General features: G+C 40.2%; 3 protein-coding genes across 13 annotated transcripts in view; 2 read left to right on the forward strand and 1 right to left on the reverse strand.

The window, feature by feature from the left end:
* Nucleotides 1-8,474: 8,474 nt before the first annotated feature.
* On the forward strand, nt 8,475-10,855 carry LOC133484522 (cathepsin Z-like). The gene is made up of 6 exons (XM_061787256.1): nt 8,475-8,633; nt 8,996-9,159; nt 9,319-9,498; nt 9,859-10,009; nt 10,423-10,585; nt 10,667-10,855. The coding sequence occupies exons 1-6, from the start codon at nt 8,512-8,514 to the stop codon at nt 10,787-10,789; spliced, it is 903 nt and encodes a 300-aa protein (XP_061643240.1). The 5' UTR covers nt 8,475-8,511; the 3' UTR covers nt 10,790-10,855.
* A 108-nt stretch (nt 10,856-10,963) lies between these two features.
* Nucleotides 10,964-15,108, reverse strand: LOC133484524 (transmembrane O-methyltransferase homolog). Of its 5 annotated transcripts, none has more exons than XM_061787262.1 (5): nt 14,976-15,047; nt 13,853-13,876; nt 12,599-12,898; nt 11,695-11,891; nt 10,964-11,414 (listed from the first exon to the last, which is right to left on the reverse strand). In XM_061787262.1, exons 3-5 carry the CDS (start codon nt 12,858-12,860, stop codon nt 11,103-11,105), a joined length of 771 nt encoding a protein of 256 aa, XP_061643246.1. In that variant the 5' UTR covers nt 12,861-12,898; nt 13,853-13,876; nt 14,976-15,047; the 3' UTR covers nt 10,964-11,102. The 5 variants fall into 5 exon arrangements, with proteins under 5 accessions (XP_061643246.1, XP_061643245.1, XP_061643244.1 ...); XM_061787261.1 differs by lacking the exon at nt 14,976-15,047 and adding an exon at nt 14,673-14,727 and having other exon boundaries at nt 10,966-11,414; nt 13,853-13,902; XM_061787260.1 differs by lacking the exon at nt 14,976-15,047 and adding an exon at nt 14,077-14,396 and having other exon boundaries at nt 10,966-11,414; nt 13,853-13,902.
* LOC133484521 (LIM and calponin homology domains-containing protein 1-like) overlaps nt 14,436-23,062 on the forward strand; it is a 64,006-nt gene continuing 55,379 nt past the window's right edge. For 6 of the 7 annotated variants that reach the window (XM_061787251.1, XM_061787247.1, XM_061787250.1 and 3 more), the window contains exon 1: nt 14,436-15,042. In XM_061787251.1, coding sequence (XP_061643235.1) covers nt 14,953-15,042 — 90 coding nt within the window. In that variant the 5' untranslated portion in view covers nt 14,436-14,952. The remainder of the gene's footprint in view (nt 15,043-23,062) is intronic. The other variant, XM_061787248.1, reaches the window with a different exon arrangement.

The raw sequence follows: 23,062 nt of genomic DNA on the forward strand, positions 1-23,062 counted from the left end.
GCAGGGACCAAATGCAGCCTGCTTCCTTATTTAATCAGTAAATCAATCAATTAAAATGTATTATATATTATATTCCTTTTATTATATTTATTATGTATTAATATTTGTTTGTAAATGTGTTTTTAAAGGTGCTGTATATATAAATAATATGTATTATCATGATTACTTCCTTTTTTAACCCAGCCCACTGAGTATTTACATTAAAAAGTCCCGTAATATTTGTTGGATTCATTTTGGTGTTTTTTGTCGCCCCCTAAAATTGGTTTATAATAATAATTTGTAGACATTTATTTCATGAAATCATTTTGCAAATAATACAAACAAAAATACAAAATAAAAAACTTGACATGTACATTTTTATTAAATAAATAATAAAATGAAAAAATAATAAGATAAACAATTTAACATACAGTATACTTTATATTGAATATGTTCAATTTATTTTAAATTAACGGTTAATTTATTGTAAATAATAAGATAATCATTTTTAAATAAGCATATTTACTTTTATGTTTAACATTTTTCATTTTGTATGATTAGTTGATTTATTTATTTGAGATAAGAAAATAAAAATGTTATAATAAACCAATAGATGGCTCCTTTTCTCATAGGTGAAATTAAAAATGGCATTGTAATTACACTAGTTTTATGCAGACATTAAAGAGTTAGCTGCTGAGCCCATATAATGAATGCCTCATTTAAATAAATGACTCTTTTTTTTTTTTTTTTTTAAATCTGTCTGTTTAATTGAACACAAAACCATGATTCCGTTGTGAATGGCAACAGATTAATCAGACCTTCTGTGGAAGACTTTTGTTCTTGTTGTTGTTTTGGTTCCGCTCGTCGCTATACGTCACTGGCATAGTTAGATGAAAGAAGATACATTATTTCTAGAAAATAAATAAGAATTTCAGACCAGTTCAGTAGAAATGAATAACTGGGACTCACTGTACTTAGTGTGTGTGATGTACTGTACCGTATACGTCGTATGGTAATAGAAAGCAATGATTCAAAGCAGCACTGTGTCCTAATTGGGCCTTAAAATAGAAGCTTTAAATTCACAGTGATGCTGCGTCGGCCTCTAATGAGGAGAATAACATCTCCCTTGTTGTCACGGCAACCACACATCAGCGCTTAGAGGTGGGACAGGTCTGGAAATCCCCTTGTGACGTGTCAGTGCAAGGATCGGTGCTAACGCAAATGGTTATTTGTTTTATTTCATTTGGATACGTTATCGTTCTATTTTTTGTGATGCCCATTAAATAGCGTCACGTAGAGTTTTTTTTTTTTTTTTAAAGTCAAGTCCATTTGTGGCAGTTTTTAGCTTTATTATACTCCATTTTGATTTATACTTTATACAGGGAGGGTGGATGAAAGCCAAGCCCTGTAATAAATTTGTCGCACATTTTACTTTCATATACTTGTTTTTTCTTTTAATTGTGTTTCTTTCTTTACCATATTTTATTTTTTAAAAAAAAATTTCCATAAACTACTTGTATTTACCTTTTTATAATTAAATTATGCTTTAAAACATTTTCAATGACACTATGTAAATAAATAAAAGAAACAAGCCCTCTTCGAAAGGTTTTTTAATTTTTACTTTATTATACTGTACATTATTTTATCATATTATATGTTTAGTTTTCATACAGTAGTTTATATTATACTAGCATTTCATATATTTAACTTATATTTATTGTTAAAATTGACTAATAAAACACAACAATTGTAAGGTTTTTTTTACTGTAATTTCTTTTTACGTACTCTTTATATTTTATGTTTGTAAAAATATATTTTAACATTTAAAAACAAAATATTTTATTTTAAAAAGGCAAGTCCAGTTGTAAATTTGGTGTGTTTTTCTTTTCTTCTTTTTTTTTTTTACTTTATTGTAATTTATTTGTTTTTACCTTTTATACTTCACATTGCACTTGATTTTAGTATTTTTCAATTATACTAATTCACTAAACAATGGGTAACTCATGTTAATGCTAATATTATTTTTTATTGTATTCATACATGTTTATATATAATCTGTTAATTATTTGAATTGTATAAACAAACCAATGGGACTTGCAAGCCGGTCGAAAAGCACCAAACCTGAAGGAGAACCGACCATGTTTGCCATCTTCCATGGATCAAAAATCTTTGCATAATCCCGAACAGAAAAATACATACCAAAAAAAAAAATAAAACTTAAAAAAAAAAGGTCCACATTCCCATATTGTTGCTTTAATGAACCCCTTTCTTCGAGATGTTTTTTTTTTTGTCTACTGCAACTTTAATCAGCCACACAATTTAATCCAAATTAAGACCGCCCTCCCTCCCTACTCCTCACCGCTTCCATTTTCTTAATGCCTTGCACATCTAATCCAATTCATTATTTGGGGGGTGGGGGGGCTTTTTTTCCCCCACTACGCTGTCAGAGGAGACAAAAGCGCTGCCAAATATGGATGCCTTTTGCTTTTCATTGGATTTGTGCACAGCCCTCCCACGGGGATGCTGTAAGCGAGGGCCCGAGAGAGAAAAATACCTGAGTGGGACTTGGGTGGGTTGTGGGGGTGTTCATTGTGTCACCCGTTGCATTGATGGAGGTGGCATTCAGAAAAAGGCAGGGGGGCATTTGGGGTGCTAATTGAATGTAAAGGGTGGAAAAACAACATTATTTATGACAGCTCTTGATATATGAGCATGTTCTGCAAGGGAAGAAGTTGTTTTAGGCTCTTTTTTTCAAATCGCATTCATGAATATTTACAGCTCATATCAACATTTTTAGTGTTTATAAAGGCGGGGGCATCAGCCAAAATTATATATTTACCGATCACATAGTATTTTGATACTGTGGCAACCTTGGCAATGTACCGTAATTTCTTGTGTATAATGTGTACCCATGTATAATACGCACCCACAAAGTTCACCTCAAAATTCGGGAAAAAAATTCTACCAATGTACAGTGTAATGCATTTTTACAATGCTTGATTTTTCTTCTACTCATATGATCAAATCGTGCAGTATTATCTGTATTTTGTTCGTTTTTTTCAACGCATCATTCTGAAGTGGCGGCATGGAGGAGGACTGGTTAGAGCATCTGCCTCACAGTTCTGAGGAGCGGGGTTCAATGGGTACAATTCTTTAAAGAAAACATGAAGGACCAGGCGAAACACATTTAATTACATTTTAATGGGATTCAAATTAAACTGTCAAGCATTTCAGAAAATCATTATCATTAAACAAAACATAACCATGAAGAAATTAATGATGGTTGTTGTCCAGTCATCAGTCGTATTTAAAAAAAAACAATATTTCACAAATTCTGCCAGGGTATGTAAACTTATGAGCACAACTGTACATATACGCAGTCATACATACCCCTGTCATATTAGAATGAAAGTGTAGGCTACATCTTTGGGTGGCAGTGGCATATTAGAATGAAAGTGTACACCTTTCTCATAACCTTGAGGTGGCGGTGGCATATTGGAATTAAAGTGTACAGCTTTTTCATAATCTCTACATGGCGGCATACATTTATAAAATGTGAAAAAAAAAATTCCTTTTTCCCCTATACCTATGTATAATGCGCACTATTGACTTAAAAAAAATATTTTTGGGGTAGAAAATGCGCATCATACATCGAAAAATTATGGAAACCTTCTTTCCAGGAGTCCTGATTCCAGATTATGCTTATTTGATCGAATTACTTGGTCCGAGTTCGCCAAACTACGACAATTCGCCGGAAAAGCTTAACTCTGTACTTAGTGACACTTGGCGCTTTTCCTCGTCCCTTAGCAGCAGCTGTAAACAAGCCAGCGATGACCCCTGTGTTGGCCTCTTCTGTGCTATTCTATAAATATCAGATCAGGTTCCCATGTGGGACTGTGTGTTTGAGATAGAGCCCCCGCTGACCCCATGTAGGGCCGAGCCCTCTGCGCCACCACCAGTCAATCACGTCGACTAATTGGTAGAGAGCGGAGCAGTCGCCGACGTCCCAAAAAAAAAAAAAAAAAAAAAGGGGAAAAAAATTAGATGACTGAACCGTTTCAGGTGTTTCTTTTGGACAAAATGCTTCTTTTTGCAACATGTACTCCTTGTTAAGGAGTTAAAAACCAATGGGAAAATACACTGGGAAAAATAAATAAAAATAAATGACAACAAAAATGATTCATCGAATCGCATGTAGTAAAAGAAATAAGCTAAGATACCATTTACACTGGATGAAGTTACTCTGTTTTGGGGCGGCTGATTCTGTCTCATGCAAGCTTTTGCTAAGCTTGGGCGTTGCGATGAAGCGAGTACTACTCAGTGTGGCGCCAACTTCTCGACCTATTTTTTTTTTTAAACAAAGCAACTCGCAATAATTGTAGCCAATTTTTCTGCTGTCAGAAGTGGGATAGAAGTTGTTAACATGCGCTAATACCGCAGCTATGCTTAGCTTTTCGCTTGACGGTGTTTCAGACAGTGCAGTCTGATGGGCAAACATTAAATAGCCGAATTGTAAGGTCACACTTTGGCATCCCGCTTCTGATGCCAAAAAAAACTAAGTCAGAGAAGAACAGAGAAGAAAACAGAATGATAAAGAATATGTCAACAAAATGTCTTCATTGTGTACATTTAGCAAAGGCCCTTTCCCCCTTTTGACTAAAATCTATGCTAAGACGTTAGCGGCTAATCTTAGATCCCTTTGGAGTTGATTATCTAAAAATTATATTTGTGTTAATAAATTACGTAGAATTTTAGGTTTACAATGTCCAATGACAGCCCGGTGGTCAACCAAATTTCACAATGGTATCCCATTTCTGACACACACAAAAAAAAAAAAAACACCTAAGCCTATCAAAGGCTATATTCGCCTTTTTTTGCTAAAATTTTAGCAGCTAACCTCAGATTACTTGCGAGTTGATTTTTGGGAGAATCTAGTCATGCTAGTAAGATACATAGAATTAAACGATTACGATTTCCCATGGAAACATGGGTGCTCATCCAATTTTTGCAATGGCATCCCACTTCTGATGCCCCCCAAAAAATAAGGTCAGACATAGGACATCTCTCCAATCCCTGAGAGAACATAAAATGATATAGAATAAGTCAACAAAATAACCTTGTTGTCTACATTTATTGAAGGCTCTTTCTCCCTTTTCACCAAAATCCATGCTAATATGTTTACGGCTAATCTCGGCTCAGTTAATTTTCTCGAAATACTATCTTGTGTATTTACATTGGTCGAGTCAAACTAACTAAAATCCAGATCCATGGCTGCTCGTCCTATTTTTATATCATCCTACTTCTGACGCCAGCCAAAAATATTTAAGTTCAAGTGTAAAAGGTCTGTTCAACCCCAAGAGAACATAAAATGATCAAGAAAAAGTGTCTTTATTGTTTACATTTATTACAGGATCCCCACCCCTTTTTGCTGAAATCTATGCAAAGATATTAAAGTACAATGTAACAATTAAAAAGTTTTTGCCATGACATCCCACTTCTGATATAAAAAAAATACATTAGCAGCTAATTTCAGCTTGCTAGACAGTTGTTTTTATCAGAATGCCATCCACGTTGTTAACCACTGGTGTTGGCCAGAGTACAATGGAACAATTAAAAAGATTCTCGCTGTGGTACCGTACGTCTGACGCCAAAACACATATTGCAGCAAAGTGCGGCTCTCGAGAAAGTTGTTTTCCTCTGAATTCAATCTGTGTTGTTAACCATGAGTCAAAGTGCAATTGAATCATTAAAATGTTAAGTACAGCACAAGTGCTCATCCAATTTGTGCCATGGCATCCCACTTCTGAACCCAAAAAGATGTTAGGCGCTAATCTTTGATCTCTTGGGAGTTGTTAGTCTCTGAATAACGCTAACGCTAATAACGCATGCTGCTAACGGTTGGTCAAAATACAATCAAACAATTTAAAAGTCAGAGGACAGCATGGGTGCTCATCCAGTGGCATCCCACTTCTGATGCCAAAAAAGAAAAGAGCAGCTAATCTCAGCTCTCCATGTTGTTAACTACTGATGGTCTACAATGGAACGAAGAAAACGATTTTTGCCAGGGTATCCCACTTCTGACACCCAAAAAGATATTTGCGGCTAATCTCGGCTCTCTAGATAGTTGTTTTTCTCGTAATACTAGCCGTGTTGTTAGCCACTACGATCAAATTACAATAGAACGATTAAAATGCCCAACGTCAGCACGGGTGCTCGTCGAATTTATTGACCAAAGTAATGACACATGGACGGCATCCCGCTTCTGACGTCGAAAAAGAAAATGTTCAAGCGTAGGAAGTCTCTTCAACTCTGGGAGAAAATTTCGAGAGGTTTCAGCCCTCTTAAAAAGCCGCATGGTGGGAGGTCTATTTTCTCTCCATCTTCCCTCGCTCAACGGGGAGCGAGCATTTGTGTGTGCGTGCGTGCGTGCGTGCGTGCGTGCAGGTTTAAGCCGGGGATCAGAGGTGGGTGGTAGGGCTGCTTGACGTTGTAAGATCTTTCCACAAGATTAAAAGGGAGAACCAGTGAGTGTTTTTATCAGGTGGTCACAAGGAGAGCTGAGATTTGAGGGTCACTTGGTTCAATCTTTCCTTCTGCCACATATGTATGCATACATATTTCTCATGACTGTATGCAAAGGATGTTTTTCAGTGTTTCTCTCGCCAGGTGTGCCGCTAGAATGCATATAAAAAGGAGAAAAGAAGGTGCAGTTAATCTTCTAGCCTGCAACTGAAACAGCATAGTATACAGTATATAGGAGGAGGAGTATACACGTACAATAGTAGTTATAGTTTTACATATTTGGACAGTTGCAGACGGCACTTGCAGACCTCCAACTAAGGCCTACGAAGCGGAATGGAAAAACCATGAAGCAATAAATGATAGCCTTGTTTCCAGGCCTTTAGGTGGCGATAATGCGCACAGACATAAGCAAATACAAATGTCATGTACAGTAGATTACATAAATAAATCTAAACTTTATTCACATTTTACACAAGGTCCTGACTTCATTGGAATTGGTGTTTTTACATTTCATGCATACGTGTACTGTACTGTACTGTACTGTACTCTACTGTACTGGGTATGTGTATATGCATGTATTGCATATTGATGGAGTGTGCATGCAAAGTGTACGTGTATGTCAATATGTCTGTTTGTATGCATACTTAAAGGTACAGTATAAGCATGTATAGGATATGTAATGTCAATGTCAGCGTTTATGTTTACGGTTACTATATAATGTGTATATTTTTGTGTAAGGAATGTGCATATGTATATGTGTAACTCTCATGTAGTTGGAACACAATTACGAATATATATGTCGTCGTCGTCGTCGTCCCCCCCCCATCCCCCAACTACAATTTTGAGGCCTTGGGAAACATCGTTTAAAGAAAAAAAAAAAAATGAAAGCCTAAAAATGTGTGCCATTCGTTTTGAAACAACGGCCTGCTATTGAGTCAAATGACGTTGTAGTTTTGCTAAAGCAGAGAGCGTCACCTAGTGGAGACTTTGGGTCATTACATGTCTTTGCGGAAGGTTCCAACTTCCGAAAGCCAAACACGATTACAGAATAATACATAAATAAATGGTCATTTTCATGGGTGGGGGTGATACCAGGATACACAAGTTTACCGGAATATGTTTTTTTTTTTATTTTATTTTATTTTTTTTAAGGAAGTCCCTATAGGCTAGGGCTGTCAAACAAATTTGTGCTGCGGGCCACATCATCGTTATGGTTTTCCCCGGAGGGCCGTCATGATTGCGAACACATACAGAAAATGTACAATTGCTTCATGTTATTACATATACACAAAAAAGAAGAAACAAAATCGATAAATACCTATATTTGAAATCAGAACCCAGTCAAAAGTTGTTAATTCAGTTTATTTTGAAATGCCGATCGGTCACAAAAATGTTTGCAATCAACGTTCTTAAAAGTGAAGACGATTTGCAATGTCACCTGCCTCACAGTTCTGGGGACCGGGGTTCAGATCCCGGCCCCGCCTCTGTGGAGTTTGCATGTTCTCCCCGTGCCTGGGTGGGTTTTCTCCGACCACTCCGATTTCCTCCCACATCCCAAAAACATGCATGGTAGGTTGATTGACAACTCTAAATTGCCCGTGAGTGCGAATGGTTGGTTGTTTCTATGTGCCCTGCGATTGGCTGGCGACCGGTTCAGGGTGTACCCTGCCTCCCGCTCGAAGATAGCTGGGATAGGCTCCAGCAGCCCGCGACCTTTTGTGTGGATAAGCGGTAATGAAAATGGATGGGTGGATGAATTTGTTATTTTAACGTTTTATTTTAGCAAGAGCCATCAAGTCGACACATTTGATTTGCTTTCGCGGGCCACATAAATTGATGTGGCGGGCCGGATGTGGGCCCCGGGCCTTGAGTTTGACACCTGTGCTATAGGCCTTCATGTGACTAATTGGAGCAATGACAGACTGGCTGTGGCTCCCAGGTGATGTCAAGCCCTAACGGCACATTCGGCAGTATTTATTCCGGGCTGCGTTGCCTTCCGATTCATTCAACATGCTTCTGCTGTTGTGTTTTGTCCTTTCGTTCGCATGGCCTGCCGGTTCGGCAGGAAAGGTTTTCAGCGAGAGGCCTCGCTGTTACCGGCCTGTCCCTCGGAAACCAGACTGGGGAGTCAAGTGAGTTCATTTTTTTTTTTGTTGTTGTTGTTGCTCTGTTTTGCGGTTAGGGGTTGAAGTGCGTTTGCGGACGATAAAGAGTTTCAGGGGGGTCTGGGTGTATACATGTGTCCAAAGAGGGAACCCTCTTGCCCAGGATACAATCAGATTTAGACCTGGGCACCTCGCTGTGGAGTTGCAGTTGTGCAAATGCCTGAACCAGAACTTGGAAAGTCCTTTTTTTGTGGGGTGGAAGTACAGTAGACGGCCATTTTGCTCCAAGTGTTCACACTGCTTGTTAAGTCGGGGCTCCGTTTGTCTTCGCTTTCTTTAACCGGTCGGTAAACTTTTGGTCACCTCCAAGCTCTCGTTCTCTCTCGCAGAACCGCACCTCGGCCACACGAGATCCTCAACCTGATCCGGCTGCCGAAGACTTGGGACTGGAGAAACGTGAATGGCGTCAATTATGTCAGCGCTACCCGGAACCAGCACATCCCCCAGTACTGCGGGTCCTGCTGGGCCCACGGCAGCACCAGTGCCATGGCAGGTGAGGTGGAGAAAGTATTTTACCAAAGTAGAAGTAGTGCCGAGTCAACTCTTGTCGTCTCTTACAAGTAAGGACTCTGACAATGTACAAAAGCACAATGGTGTCTCCACAAGTCGGCGACTTAAAGATTGCTAAAATTCCTGACTTGTTTCTTGACAGATCGCATCAACATCAAGCGTAGAGCGGCGTGGCCTTCAGCCTACCTGTCGGTCCAGCACGTGCTGGATTGCGCCGACTCGGGCACGTGTCACGGGGGCGACCACGGCGGCGTGTGGGAGTACGCCCACAAGAAAGGCATCCCGGACGAAACCTGCAACAACTACCAGGCCATTGATCAGAGTTGGTATCACAGATGATGAGACGTACCGGTGGTCCAGCGAGGCCTTCTCTGCTAGACTAAATCCTATCAGAAACTCTGACCTACAGTTCCAATCTGGTCTATTCGTTCCATGAAAATGTATTCATTTTTTTTTTCTTTTGTCCAATCAGATTTCAGCCTCTGTGTTGCCATGTCAAGCTAATTATGACCAGGAGCTTCTGGATCAGTAGTGCTGGCCCATATAACTTTAAACTATATCAGTAATCTGGTTAAGTTGTGTCATTGGTTTCTAGACGATTAGGTCAGGGAAGGCCCAGATACAAAATCCATGACCTGCCACTTTGTATAATAACCCCCTGTTGTGCATTTCCCGGGCGCAGAATGCCATCCTTTCAATGCGTGCGGGACGTGCGTGACTTTCGGCAAGTGCGACAAAGTGGCCAACTACACTCTGTGGAGAGTTGGCGACTACGGCGCCATCGCAGGGCGGGACGACATGATGGCGGAAATCTACACGAGAGGACCAATCAGGTTTTGACGTTTTCTGAAAAGCTCTCAAGGCCAAATGTTTTGAGTTTGTCTGATTGCTGTCGAAGCGAGTTTTACTTGCCAATGCCGCAAAGACGACATTTGGGGATGAATTTCAAGCTATCGATCTCTACCAAGTTTGAACTGCTGATTCAAGATGCATCATGCTAAATTTGGGAGAATTTTGTGGGTGTTGAAGGGACCCTTAAAAAAAATAATAATAATCAGCCCCCAAAGCCAGTTTTACTTGGCACCATTGAATTTTGCATGACTATCTTGTCTCAAGAAGCAATGTCTGAAAATACACAGGAAGTGACCCTTTTCCTGGTGCCTTTTTTTTAAATTGATAAACTCAAAGTTCAGAGCGTGCCCATTTTCTCCCCCCCCCCCCCCCCCCCTTTTTTCCAATCATGCAGCTGCGCAATCATGGCCACAGAGAATCTAGACGTGTACGCCGGTGGGTTGTACATGGAATACGTCAAGGATCCCGAGATCAACCACATAGTGTCGGTGGCCGGCTGGGGGGTGGAAAACGGCACCGAATACTGGATCGTACGCAACTCCTGGGGGGAGCCTTGGGTGAGTGGTCTCGTGTCTAAAAGGGCCCAGATGGCGGCGACGGCTTGGCTGTGATTTCGCTCGACTCGTCTTCCGCTTCAGGGCGAGAGTGGCTGGCTGAGGATCGTGACCAGTGCCTACAAAGGAGGTAGCGGCTTTCTCTACAACCTGGCTTTGGAGGAAGACTGCATGTATGGGGATGTTATTGTACCAACAAAATATTAGATCTTGAAAAGAGAACATTTTAGTCTTGTATTTGTCATTCATTGAAAATAAAGTGATTTATAGAAAGCCTTTTGGTTTACTCCTTGTCCTTAAAGTTGAAAGTTTGCCCTGTTGTCGGCATCAAATTCAAAATGTGTGAATATTTGCCAAATGTTGTGTAGTGTATTCACTTGACTGGAGGTTGAAGGATTGTAAAGTCTTTATTTTACACAATGTGGCAACTTGATTGAAATTTGGGGTTTGTAGGCAATTCTCTCCATTTTTAGGCAGAAAATTGAATTCCCTTTTACATGGTTTCCTAAGGGAAGCATCGTCATGTGCGGTTCTTCTGGTAGAAGAGCTCTACCATCCCAGGAACCTGCGACTTGATGCTGTAGCAATCTGGTCTTGCGCTGACCAGTTCTTCCAGACTTTTGTCTCGCTGGTTCCTGATGATCAGAACTATGGAGCAGCCTGAGAGGCAGAGCAGACCCTCGCTCTCCAGAGCCAGCAGGTCCACAAGGTACTGCTGGGGATCGTGGTCCATGAGCACCAGGTTGAAGCTGTTTCCGGTCCCTGGAGCTGGTTCCATAAAAGGGCGCAGTGTTGGGATGGTCTTACCTGAACTGCCTGTCAACACCTGGAACTACATGCATGCCATTTTGTCACTTTTTGCTTCAAATTGACAATGTAGAGTTCCTTAAGCAGACTAGTCTGGACCTGGACACATGGGATTATTGGGTAGGCTATAGTCGTGTTAACCTGTACAATTTTTAGAGGGATTTGCAGTAGTCCTTAACCTGCAAAATTTTGGTGATGTATACATATTTTAACCCGGGCAACTTTTCAGCTCATTACAGTGGTCTTACTTTAACCTGGGCAACTCTTGAACAATTTATTTTGACAAGTTTGAATGACTTTCGTACCTGAGACTGTTTGAAGCCCGCCACCAGGATGATCTCCTCCCCGAGGTCGGCCACCGCGGGGTCCTGCTCCACCGTGAGCAGCCTGCCATCGGCGGGCAGCAGACTCAGCAGGAGCACTGAGCTGTAGCCGCAGTGCGTCCCCAGTTCCAGCACCCGAGAGGGCCGGACGCGCCGCACCACCTTATCCAAGGCCTCCCCTAAGCAGACAACTTAACTGCTTAAAGATTTATTTATTTTATTTTTTTTATTTCCAAAGTAGTTTCACTTTTATTTTTGTCCTAAATCGTAAATTTGCAATAACAATAAGCATATAAATTTCTGGCCACATTAATTTGCCTGCTATTTTGCTCTTTGAAAAAAGTTGGTTACGCTCCACTCTACGCTGATGAGAAAGCCCACATTGTTTATATATTTGTAGCTATTAACATTATTTGTTTTTCTGTCCTAGTTTGAAGTGTGAGCGGTCTCTGAACACACCGTGTTTTTCCCCTTTGCTTCTCCCGACGCAGCCATGAACCGTTTGTGCAGCAAACTACAGTTAAATGGTAAAGGGACTGCACTTACAGTATATAGTGCTTTATTTACACCATCACTGTACCCAAAGCCTCACATTCACCCAAGATACAAGTGTTTTGCATCACGAGCGGGGTCAAAGAACCAATTGAAGTCGTATCTCAAAGCATCACGTGGTTCCTATTTGGAACCAAGATACTATGACATGGCGCCAAAGCAATACTTATACGGAGCTTCAGCCTGAGCAGAAAAAAAGTGCCTAAGTACATTTTTCATCAAATTAACAGTGGATAGGATAACCCAAAAATCTGCGAATAGGGGAATCTGCGAGTAGAATTGCAAATATGCAGGGTAACCCTGTATTTACATTTGAACAGGCGCGCACACTGACCAATCTGCGGGCCGACTGAGGCGGAGGCGTGCGTCTCCGCGTAGAGGTCAAAGGTCTCCAGAACGCTGCCGGCGTTGCCGTGGATGCAGCGGGAGAAGACGAAGGCGTGCGTGCTCTTGGCGCAGGCGCGTCCCCGCAGCAGCCGCCGCATCCTGTCCAACGCGCCACGGCAGAACTTGGCCACTCGGACGCGATGGCGACCCAACACCAGCAGGACGGCGGGAAGCAGCGGCAAAGACACCGCCATCAACCAAGAAGACATTTGACGGGACCGTCAAAATGTTTTCGAGTCTTCAAAAACTGCAGAGGAATGAATGATCACAAGACATATGATAGAAAAGTGACTTTTTAATGGCTTGTTTCCTTGCTACAATGCAATTCACCTCCCGCAATGCCATCAGAAACTTTTCCCTTCTCAAAATGTTTTTTTCTTGCATCGTTTCCCCACTTTGTTTAAGATCATCAAACAAATGTAAATATCAGACAAATATAACCCTTAACAAAATGCAGTTTTTAAATGGTATTATTATTTACTTTTCAAAGCTACCTGGCCCTGTGTGAAAAAGTAATGCCCCCCTTGTAAGATTACAAATTAGCTGTGGCTAATCACATTTTTGGGTTACTGTACCTTTATCTGACACATTTGTTTGATGATATTAAACAAGGTGGATAAACTATGCCCAAAAAAAATTTGAGAAATTTGAGAAAGGGACAAATACTTTTTCATGGCACCATATCACGAGACTTTTGTGGAACAAAGCTACATTAGTGCCTGTGCTGAAAATGTAAACAAAAACAAAAAATCCATTATAAAATACACTTTAATATTAAAACGAACTGGCAAGTATTTCAGAAATAATTTGCAAAAGAAAAAAATAACAAAAAGGAAGGAATACATTGAACAAGTTATTTGCATCTAGTTAAACTTTGGCTCCCTCTCTCGACCAACGAAGGTATTTTCCTTTTTTAAAAATCCAGAACCAAAGAAACAGAAGTACTGTATTGTATGCATCTTTTCTCAAGTATGTCGAGTATATATTTCTGTCATAGAACTACATTTTTTAAACATTAATATAAAATACAACCATTAACTACCAGAATTAAGGGCAAATTGCCACTGCTTGTTGGAAAACTAACATATTTGCAGGTCGAACTAGTGAAGATTGCTGACAGAATTACAAAAACAAAAGAGAAAAAAAAAAACATTTAAATGCGTTTTTAAGATGCAAAATAGTAGTGCTGCAGTACACTTACCAAGCTGCAGAGTCGGCGTGTGTCCTGCCAGGCACAGATGCAACAGCTGACTGACAAACACACCACAATCACGCACAAAAAACACACACGAAAGTCAACCACTTCACTCTTGTTGCTGGTATCCAGGATGCCTGGACGCCATTGAGCAACTCAGAGACACTATATATATATATACACACACACATATATATATATATATATATTAGAAACACGATAATGCTCACTTTTGACTGAGGAAATAATGTTATGATTGATTTTTGTTGTTTGTTATTGATTCTTTTGTAGTTTGCACACTGCGGCGTCCCGTCAGTACGACTGAATAAAGGGAGCCAAAAGGAGGCTATAAAATCCCAGTAAATCCGGTTCTACTTCACAATAAGAGTATGGTTTGGTCTTTTGAGTCGATGTTCAGGTAAACAGTGACTTCCTTTATGTTACTATCCCCGCCCACCTTGGCTTCTGGCACACCAATAAGAGCGAGAGTTGTTTTGATCACTAATAAAATGCTGCGAGACACCAGGTGACCACGGTGATCCAATCAGCTTGGAGGAAACATTTTAAATGAATGGAAAAGGTGCTAGTTCAACGAAACGGTTGACTCCGAAGTTTAAGAAATACGAAGGACGTTGCCTTTTTATTCTTTTTTTTAAGTTTTATCGCAACACCCCACGATAAATGTACTATTTACACGGTATAAAGCCGTAATCTCGCGCTAGACCGTCCAACGTTTTTATTACGTGAGATCACAGTTGGCTGTGGAAAAAAAAAAATGGCCACCTGCGCTTTGCTTTATTTTGACTTAGTTCGTCAGCGTCCCTACCGGAACCAGTGTAGCTGACTGGGACGAGCTTTGTGTTATCTCTCCTCCTCCACCGCCGCAGCCCGCCCGGCCGCCCGCCGCACACTCTCCGTGGAGCTCAACCGGAGGGTAGCCACCGTGGCTCGACGCTCTCGCCGGTGCTGCTACTGCGACATAACCGCCACAGGCCGACTATAACTCGGAATAACGACGCTAGCGACCAGCTTCAATTCATTTTTTTTTTTGTTGTTGTTGTCAATTTTTGTTGACAGAACTGTCACAGGCACAACACCGCTCGGGAATGGCAAGTCCGGAGGCACACACCGGACAGTCGCATCAGTGTCAGCCGGTGGCCGCGTCCGCTTTCCGGGAGGCGCAGAAATGGATCGAGGTGAGGAAATTGTTGGAGGTTTTTCTTTTCAGTTGGCATCCTCTCGCCTTACATCATCATCGCCTCGTCACCTGTTCAAAGGTGACGTGCATTGACATTTATATTGGATAAAAAAAAAAAGTAGTTTCTCACTCTTTCTTGATCCAAGGTACATATTTGACATTAAGAAAAAAAATAAATGTCACTGAACGTATTTATACTAAAATAATGTTGATCTCGTCCAATTTACGCACAAATTGACTTGGTGTGAAATGTCGGCATGTTGAATTGAACACAAAGCTATTATTCTGTTGCAGTAACGGTAACAGGTGGCTCCACAGATTGCAGATGCAATGCTGCATTTACACTGCATGGTTCAATTGACACAATTCCTTTGATTTTGCTCGCGGGAGGCACAGCTCAAATATGGATTGGGAAAAATTTGGGGGGGATGGATAAACATCTGCCAATTTGAATGCAACCTTTTTTTTTCTTTTTTTTTTCTTTTTTTTTTACTTTACAAAAATCTCAGGCACATCACCAAACCGAAATGTCACAACAAATATATTGGTAAAAGGGTGATGACGATGGACGCCTGGTGATCAGCTATTAATTAATGAGCTAATCTGACACTAACCAGCGCCTGAAACATGGAGGTACACCTCGTTGATGTTTTTTTTTATCTTTGAGCTGCAAACCTTGCATGTAGCGTTTGTCTTTTTTCCGATTTCATCAAAATAATAAACCTTTCTTTTAAAAAAACAAAAAGGCACGCTGTATTTGACAGTATCACTTGCCAAATCATTTAGTTTGAGTCTAAGTCAAGTCGAGCCATAAGTTTTAGCCAAGCAAGTCGACTCGAGTCCAAGTCATGTGACTCGAGTCCCCCACCTTTGCGCTGAACAATACCAGCTAGACTGCTTTTCCCAACCTGTACGATATATCGCAATATTTTGCCACGGGTGACAATAATATCCTGATACAGCTGTCGGATGTCGGACAGTACCGATATCTGATGTTAGCCTTTCAGTACGAGTTTAACAGTTAGTTTATTAAAAAACTGCACATGATAGATTGGGGGGGAAACAACTACAATATGTTGCAATATCTATACGGCCAAACTTAATGACATCAATATAATGACCTGTACAAAGAAATGAACGATGAAGACAAACATGAATCAATAAGCCTCTATGAACAGATAAAAATAGACCGCAATTTGGACCCGTAGCCCAAATTTGTGCGCCGCTGCTTTTGAATAATCCTCTAGTGGAGCATAAATGAGCGAGACAGCGCCACGATAATGAGATATGATCCATATTTGAAGTGTGCAAGCCGAAACAATGAGCGCATCATGTGGAATGGATTTTTGCTTCATTGCAAGGCCGGCCCAACAATCGGCACACAAGCGCCGTTTTGTTTCCTGTCGTGGAGAATTTCAGTGACAGCAACTCGTCGCTTTTGACTTGTCGGACCACTCAGTCAGTCCGCTGCATGAAAACTCTGATGAATGGCTTATTATCTGTTTTATTGTTGTTGTTCTTGGGCGGAATGCAGCCGCAGCTTTGTGAGGTGACACAAAAGACTGGCATATCTGATAAATGCCTCATTTCAAATGATTGAGTTAACGCAGTGGGACCACAGCTAGGTATTTGGAGGCCTCTTTTTCAACCCCCCCCCCCCCCCCCCCCCCCCACAAATCCCTTACACGTTATCTTCTCATTAAACACTGAACAAAATGATCACTGTTATTAGTATCACGATATTGCTGAAGCAAATGCATCAGGGTTTTGCTTATGGGAGTGGCACAAGTCAAAACAATGCGTCCATTGGCACAACGAGCACTAAAACAACAATGGTCAAACTATTTACAAAATACAGTATATATAAAAATATACAAATATTAGACCAAAAAGCACACATTTTAGGGAAAAACTAATGGGTTGAAACTACGCACATATTGAGGGGAAAAAAAAATACCATGACAAAAATATTAGGAAATACAAAACTACTATGACAAAATATTAGAAAATGATGCAACATATTGATGAAAAAATATTAGCATTAAAATAAAAATCCATTAGGAGAAATATACAAATATCATACAAAATATTGTAACTAACACAATCTGGAAATAGAAAATAATACATGTAAAAAAAGTATTAGAAAATACTATCCATCCATTCATCCATTTTCTGTACCGCTTATCCTCACTAGGGTCACGGGCGTGCTGAAGCCTATCTCAGCTAAATGCGGGCAGGAGGCGGGGTACACGCTGAACTGGTTGCCCGCCAATCAGTGCACATATAAACAAACAACCATTCGCACTCACATTCACACCTACGGGCAATTTGGAGTCTTCAGTCAACCGAGCATGCATGGTTTTGGGATGTGGGAGGTAACCGGAGTGCTCGGAGAAAGCCCACGCAGGCACGGGGAGAACATGCAAACTCCACACAGATTTGAACCGCTCACCGTGCCGCCTAGAAAATACTAATCAGACAAAAATATGAATTAAAAATACAAAAAAAAACACATTTGAAAGAACTATTAGAACAAAATGTAAAAAAAAAAAAAAAAAAAGAAGCTATATAAAGACATTGTTGGAAAAATATTAAAACTAAAACAACAAATTGAATATAAATGATTAGACCAAATACACATTTATTTTAAAAAAATATGCAAATACCAAATGAAATATTGGAAGACCACAAAATAAACAAAATATTATATGGAAAAATACACACTTATTGAACAAAAATATTAAATACAAAACAGATATTAGTTGATTAATACACAAAAATATATTTTTTTAAATTATAGGAAACATATTAGATGAAAATACAATAAATAAAAGTATCACCATCACCTGGCTTACCTTCTACTATATTTCATAGTACCAGATAATGTGCACCCAACTGTCTTCTCCGCCTTCTCTCTTTTCTACTGTTTGAATTTTTTCATAAATCAACCACTACTATTGTCAGAGCAGCTAAATGTGGGAGCAACAATAATAAATGTTTCAAACGGTAACCGGAATAATGCCTGTGATTATTCTCATTATTCTTGGTCATTATATTCTCATGGCATTAAATCGATCACAACTGGACTGTTCTGGTTGTCTTAGAAGACGTTTCCCATCTCATCCGAGCAGGCTTCATCAGTTCATGCAAAGCTAGGTAGGACATGCTAGGTAGGACAGCACTAGCCTGCTCGGCTAAGCGGCGAAACGTCTTCTGAGACAACCAATAACAGTCCAATTGCGATTGATTCAGTGCATTGACAATAACTGCATTAATCAGTAAACCTACTTTGAAGGATTTTTTTGTTTTGTTTTGTTTTACTTTTATTAGATTTTATTTCAGTGTAGTTACCCAACTTGTGTGTTTACTGGGCAAGTTTAATGAGTCTGTTCCATTTACATCAATGACAATACTGTAATTCAATAGAAGATTGGTTGTTTTCGCAGACCCTTCACTCCTCACAAAAAAAGTCTTCCTCCAAAGTTTGAGCCATCATTTCATCAAACTCCTGGGAGGCTTGTTGGTATCTTCCAAAGGGCTTCTGTTGACCTTGAATCAGAGGGATCAGTGCATAGAGCTGAATGGGTAACTGATAGCGCAATCACGTCGTTGTTCTTCTCTCACTCTTCCCCCCCGTTGGGCAAGGAGGGGGCTAGTATCATTGGCCACCTGGTAACGCTCACTGGCTCACCCGAGGGAATCAGAGGCAAGTCACTGTAAATGAATGAAGGGATAGATAAACGTAACGAGGCCTTCTCGTTCGGGATCTGCTTATTTTTCTTCCGCTGTGTCATGGATCATACCACGATCCGAGACTTTGCGTCACCAAAAGTTAATAGTTTTCCGGATGCGTTTTACGCAAAGATCCAGCAAAATTGCAGTATCGAAGCAGTTAACAGGAGAGCTGGCTTTTGTCCACCTCTGACGCAACAGTAAAAAGACCATGCCGTGCCGCGAATAGCTAAGAAAATGTGAGTAGTTTACACCCTCGCTCCCAAAATGTTTAGAATCGCCTATATTAGTAGCTTAAACTGTAAAAATACCACAAACTATGATCCCAAAACAGTTTATCATTCCAAACTCGTCTTGCAACAATACTCTTAAAAAAACTAACAGATGAGTTGATTTTGAACAAATACACCGGAAGTGCAGCCGCATGTGGCAAAAACCTCTTAACTTTCACTAACAACCCAGGCTAAACGTAGCTTTTCCCAGACAGACTGTACAAAATCTGCCTCTCAGTCAAGCTGTATCACTTCAACATACTTCCTTGACACCGAGTACTGTTTAGGCTTTGGGAGCATCTTGTGGCATCCTAAGGTGTTTCAGAACGTGCACAACAACCGGAAATACATGAGAGGAGTTTTTGAGACGATAGCTGACGATAGGTTCTACTGGAAACCAAAAACAAAAATAGTTGAATTCTTGACCCACGAATATGCAGGGGATTACAGTACCTCAGAAAGCAGAGAATTGCCGGATCGACATCCTTGTATCAAATAATGTTGAAAAAATGAAACCTGTGATGCTTTTCAAGTCAAGTCCTGCGCTGTGAGGCAGCGCGCCTATTTGTCTTCTACAAGCAGCTTCCTTTAATCATCATGTCAGTATTTGTGTTTTAGCTCCTCTGAACTGCTGATGAGACGAGGCAGGAGTTCAGTTTAGCTTGATTGATTTGATCGTTGTCTGATTGAGGGCTTGCATGAACACGATCGTATTTGACGTTTCCTCTCTGCATCCTCTGTGATCTGTCAGGATTTTCTTCTCGGGTTTAGAAAGGATCTCTTGAGTTAAGGAGCCAATCCCAATTCTACCCCTTAGCCCTTACCCTTCGTCTTTCCCATTCTTCAGCCCTCCGTTTGTTTACCAATTCCAAGATGCCATTTTGTGTCAAATGAATGTTATTATTCTAGATTACTTTTTTAAATTCAAATTTGTCTGGAAGTTTATGGGTATATGCATTTTGTAAAGGTCAATGGTATTTTGAAGTTGTTTGTTTCCCACCGCATGAGGTGCATAACTTTCTATATTTCATTTTTAGGAACACATTTGGAGCAAATGTTTTTTCTGTTTTTGCCACAGTCCCATGTCGTTTCTGTTCATATTCCTATAAAAGGACCTCTTGAATTGGATTTTGCGTCTGCTGTCTTTTTGCACCAGCTGTGGTGGTTGTTCTGGAGTGCTGTGTGCCGTTGTCTTACGGTATCCCTGTGAAGGAAAATGCGTTTGCTTATTACATTGGCCTCGTGTGTGTGTTTCCATAAAGTAAAACAATGTCAGACCAGGATAAGTCCCAGCTAACAGCTTCACGACAATGAAATACTGCATTACGATTGATTATAGGCGACAGCTAAACTATATGGAAAGCGACCGTCACAGTACTACTTGAAGCGACATTACTAGTGATGCTAGATGAGGTACATAGCTTCTGAAGGTGAGTTAACTGCCTGAAAATTCTGTCCGATTGTTCATAAAATGCACTACATTGTAGTGAAGTCTGTTTGCTGTGATTTTTGCCACCGTGGTCTGACAGTAGACGAGCAACACGCAAGCTTGTTATAACTAGCCTTTTACCAACAATTCAAAACGTGGCTGACATTTATGTTGATTAAAAACATGACTGTCATTAGTATATGAATATCAATAATTATTCTTACGTCTATTTATGTACTTCCTCCTTTGTCCGTTCCGTCGTCTTGTAAGCAAGCTCTTTGTCAGTCAGCGGGGGCGGAGTGCCGTCGCGGACATAAGGGGTATATGTAGCCCGACGTCTTAGGCCTACCCCCAAGCCTTACGGAGAATTGGGACACCCCTTTGTTCCCGACCGTGAATGTGTAAAACCAAGGGATAATGGGTGAAATGAGGGCTAATGGGTATATTTGCGACTGTCTCAATTTACACTGCAGGTCTAAACTGACCAAATTGTCTACTTACATGTATTTGTGTTTGTATCACTTGTGCACTAAATTAGCTTTTTTTTTTTTTTTTTTTTTTTTTTTTTTTTTTTTTGGGAATACCCGCATTGCCGTATTTGGGTCACATCAGGCTCAGGGCCCAATTCATATATGATTTTTGGCCCCCCACATTTGGAATAGGTCCAATGACGAGTTTAAGCTATCCCATTCGATGTTTTTTTTTCTTTCTGATATGTGTGAGAAAAAAGGAATTCTCAATGTGTCACACGAACCATGTAATGTAAATTGGATTGCATCTTGTGAAGTTTGGGGAGGAAAAAAAAACGGCGAAGAACAATAAACTGTAATTTAGGGTGATTTTAACATCACTTTTTCCTAATCCTTTTCAGACTTTCCCCAAATCACAGAGCCAGCGGTATAGATTCGCAGTGGCTGAACAATGCAACAGAATGAACCCATGCTTAGTCGTGGTATGAAATTCGTGAATTAGCTTATTTGCATTTTTCTTTATTTTTCTTTATTTATTTATTTGTATTTATTTTTTTAGGGCTACCTATCCTCCATTATTCAATGAAAAACTTGCCTATTCTCTGTTATTGTGTTCTCACATAAAATGATTGCCTTGGGGCCACCTGGTGCCAAGCATCATTGTTGAATTGAGGGGAGGCGCTTCATTTAGTCGCGACACAGCTTTGGCCCATACCAAAAAGTCATTTGCCACCATCTTATGGCATCTATAGGCAATTACAAACTTTTTTTGTCTGGGCCTCAGTTAATTGTGGATTTTAATTAATAATCGTTAGTCGACATTGACATTGACTGCACATTTCGATTTAAATCAGGGTTGAAAGAAATGGTTATGACAAAGCTAAGGCAGGGGTTTGACTGGTGGATTACCGTAATTTCTTGTGTATAATACGTTCTGGAGTATAATACGCACTCACCACAATTGACCTGCCGCAGCAGGAACTGCCTTCTACCTATGTATAATACGTACCATTGATTTGCTGGTATCCATATTCAAGTTTTATCCCTGTTTTTCTCAGATTTTTCAAATAAATATTCTGCTCTGTGTGCATGTGCTGACGTTCGTGTTTCTTCCTCACCATCCATTTCTACTCGAGTTCTCATGTTAGCAAAGAACAAAAGCGGTGATGGAATCAATGCTCAATAATCCGGTGAGTGTAACAGCAATGTGACAAGTGGTTGACATCTTGGTGGAATTTTCTAAAAAACATGGAATGAGAATTTCAAATGCCTCTGAAATCCTCCATAACAAATAATTTCAAGAAAAGCAGAAAATAATGGCTAAAGTACATGACCTACTTTACTGCTCTTCAGATGAATAATACTACATTTGTGCTATTTAAGTCTAGTTTTTTAGGGCAAGTAGTTACACAACAACATCACTGTTCATTTTTAGGGGGGTCAGATTAGAGAATACTTTGGAATTTCGTCCTGCATGACCTGAATGGCGGAAATCTTTGACTGAAACTTGTCAGCTAATTGGGGAAGAGTATTGACATTCCATCTGAGTTTAGTACTGTATATTCCCTAACTCCCTGGCAACTGTTAATATTGAAAAAGTCAAGCATCATTGGGCCTCATTTACGAACCGTGCATATCCACGTTTGACGCGCAAATCACCATGTCTGTACTTGTTTTTGTCCGTACTCTGCGAACAGATGTAGAACATCCTCAGACCATGCGTACGCACAAATAACGCAGGATCAGCTATTGAAAATATATCACACATCTTTTACCCAAGCTGCACGACATATTGAAACTGCAGTCATTTCTAAAAATAATCATAGCCACTTTGGCGTGAACTCAAACCAGGAATTTGATAATGGGTTGACTGTCCTGAATACAATGAAAAGCACACTTATCATCACTTTTACCCTCGTCCCATTCAAGCGCTTGGACGGTAGGATATGTGCTTTTATGTGTCCGTCGCCTGCTGTCCGCGTGTGTGGCTAACGTTAATAGTCAATGAGGAAGTGCGATCAGATTGATCGCATTTCCTAGTTTTTCCAAGGCTTCAGTATTATTTCTAATCCCAACTATAATCTGATTTATATAATTTTCTGTAATTCCTCATGT

Source organism: Phyllopteryx taeniolatus, chromosome 10 (assembly GCF_024500385.1).
Source record: "Phyllopteryx taeniolatus isolate TA_2022b chromosome 10, UOR_Ptae_1.2, whole genome shotgun sequence".
NCBI lineage: Eukaryota > Metazoa > Chordata > Actinopteri > Syngnathiformes > Syngnathidae > Phyllopteryx > Phyllopteryx taeniolatus.

Bases quoted from the DNA above. Each gene is read 5' to 3' on its own strand.
- LOC133484522 (XM_061787256.1), top strand. From the start codon at position 8,512: ATGCTTCTGCTGTTGTGTTTTGTCCTTTCGTTCGCATGGCCTGCCGGT. The intron at 9,160-9,318 runs GTGAGGTGGAGA...GTTTCTTGACAG, and splicing joins CAGCACCAGTGCCATGGCAG to ATCGCATCAACATCAAGCGT. The intron at 9,499-9,858 runs GTTGGTATCACA...TCCCGGGCGCAG, and splicing joins CTACCAGGCCATTGATCAGA to AATGCCATCCTTTCAATGCG.
- LOC133484524 (XM_061787262.1), bottom strand. From the start codon at position 12,860: ATGTCTTCTTGGTTGATGGCGGTGTCTTTGCCGCTGCTTCCCGCCGTC. The intron at 11,892-12,598 runs GTCAGTGTGCGC...TTGTCTGCTTAG, and splicing joins CTCAGTCGGCCCGCAGATTG to GGGAGGCCTTGGATAAGGTG. The intron at 11,415-11,694 runs GTACGAAAGTCA...GCATGCATGTAG, and splicing joins CGGGCTTCAAACAGTCTCAG to TTCCAGGTGTTGACAGGCAG.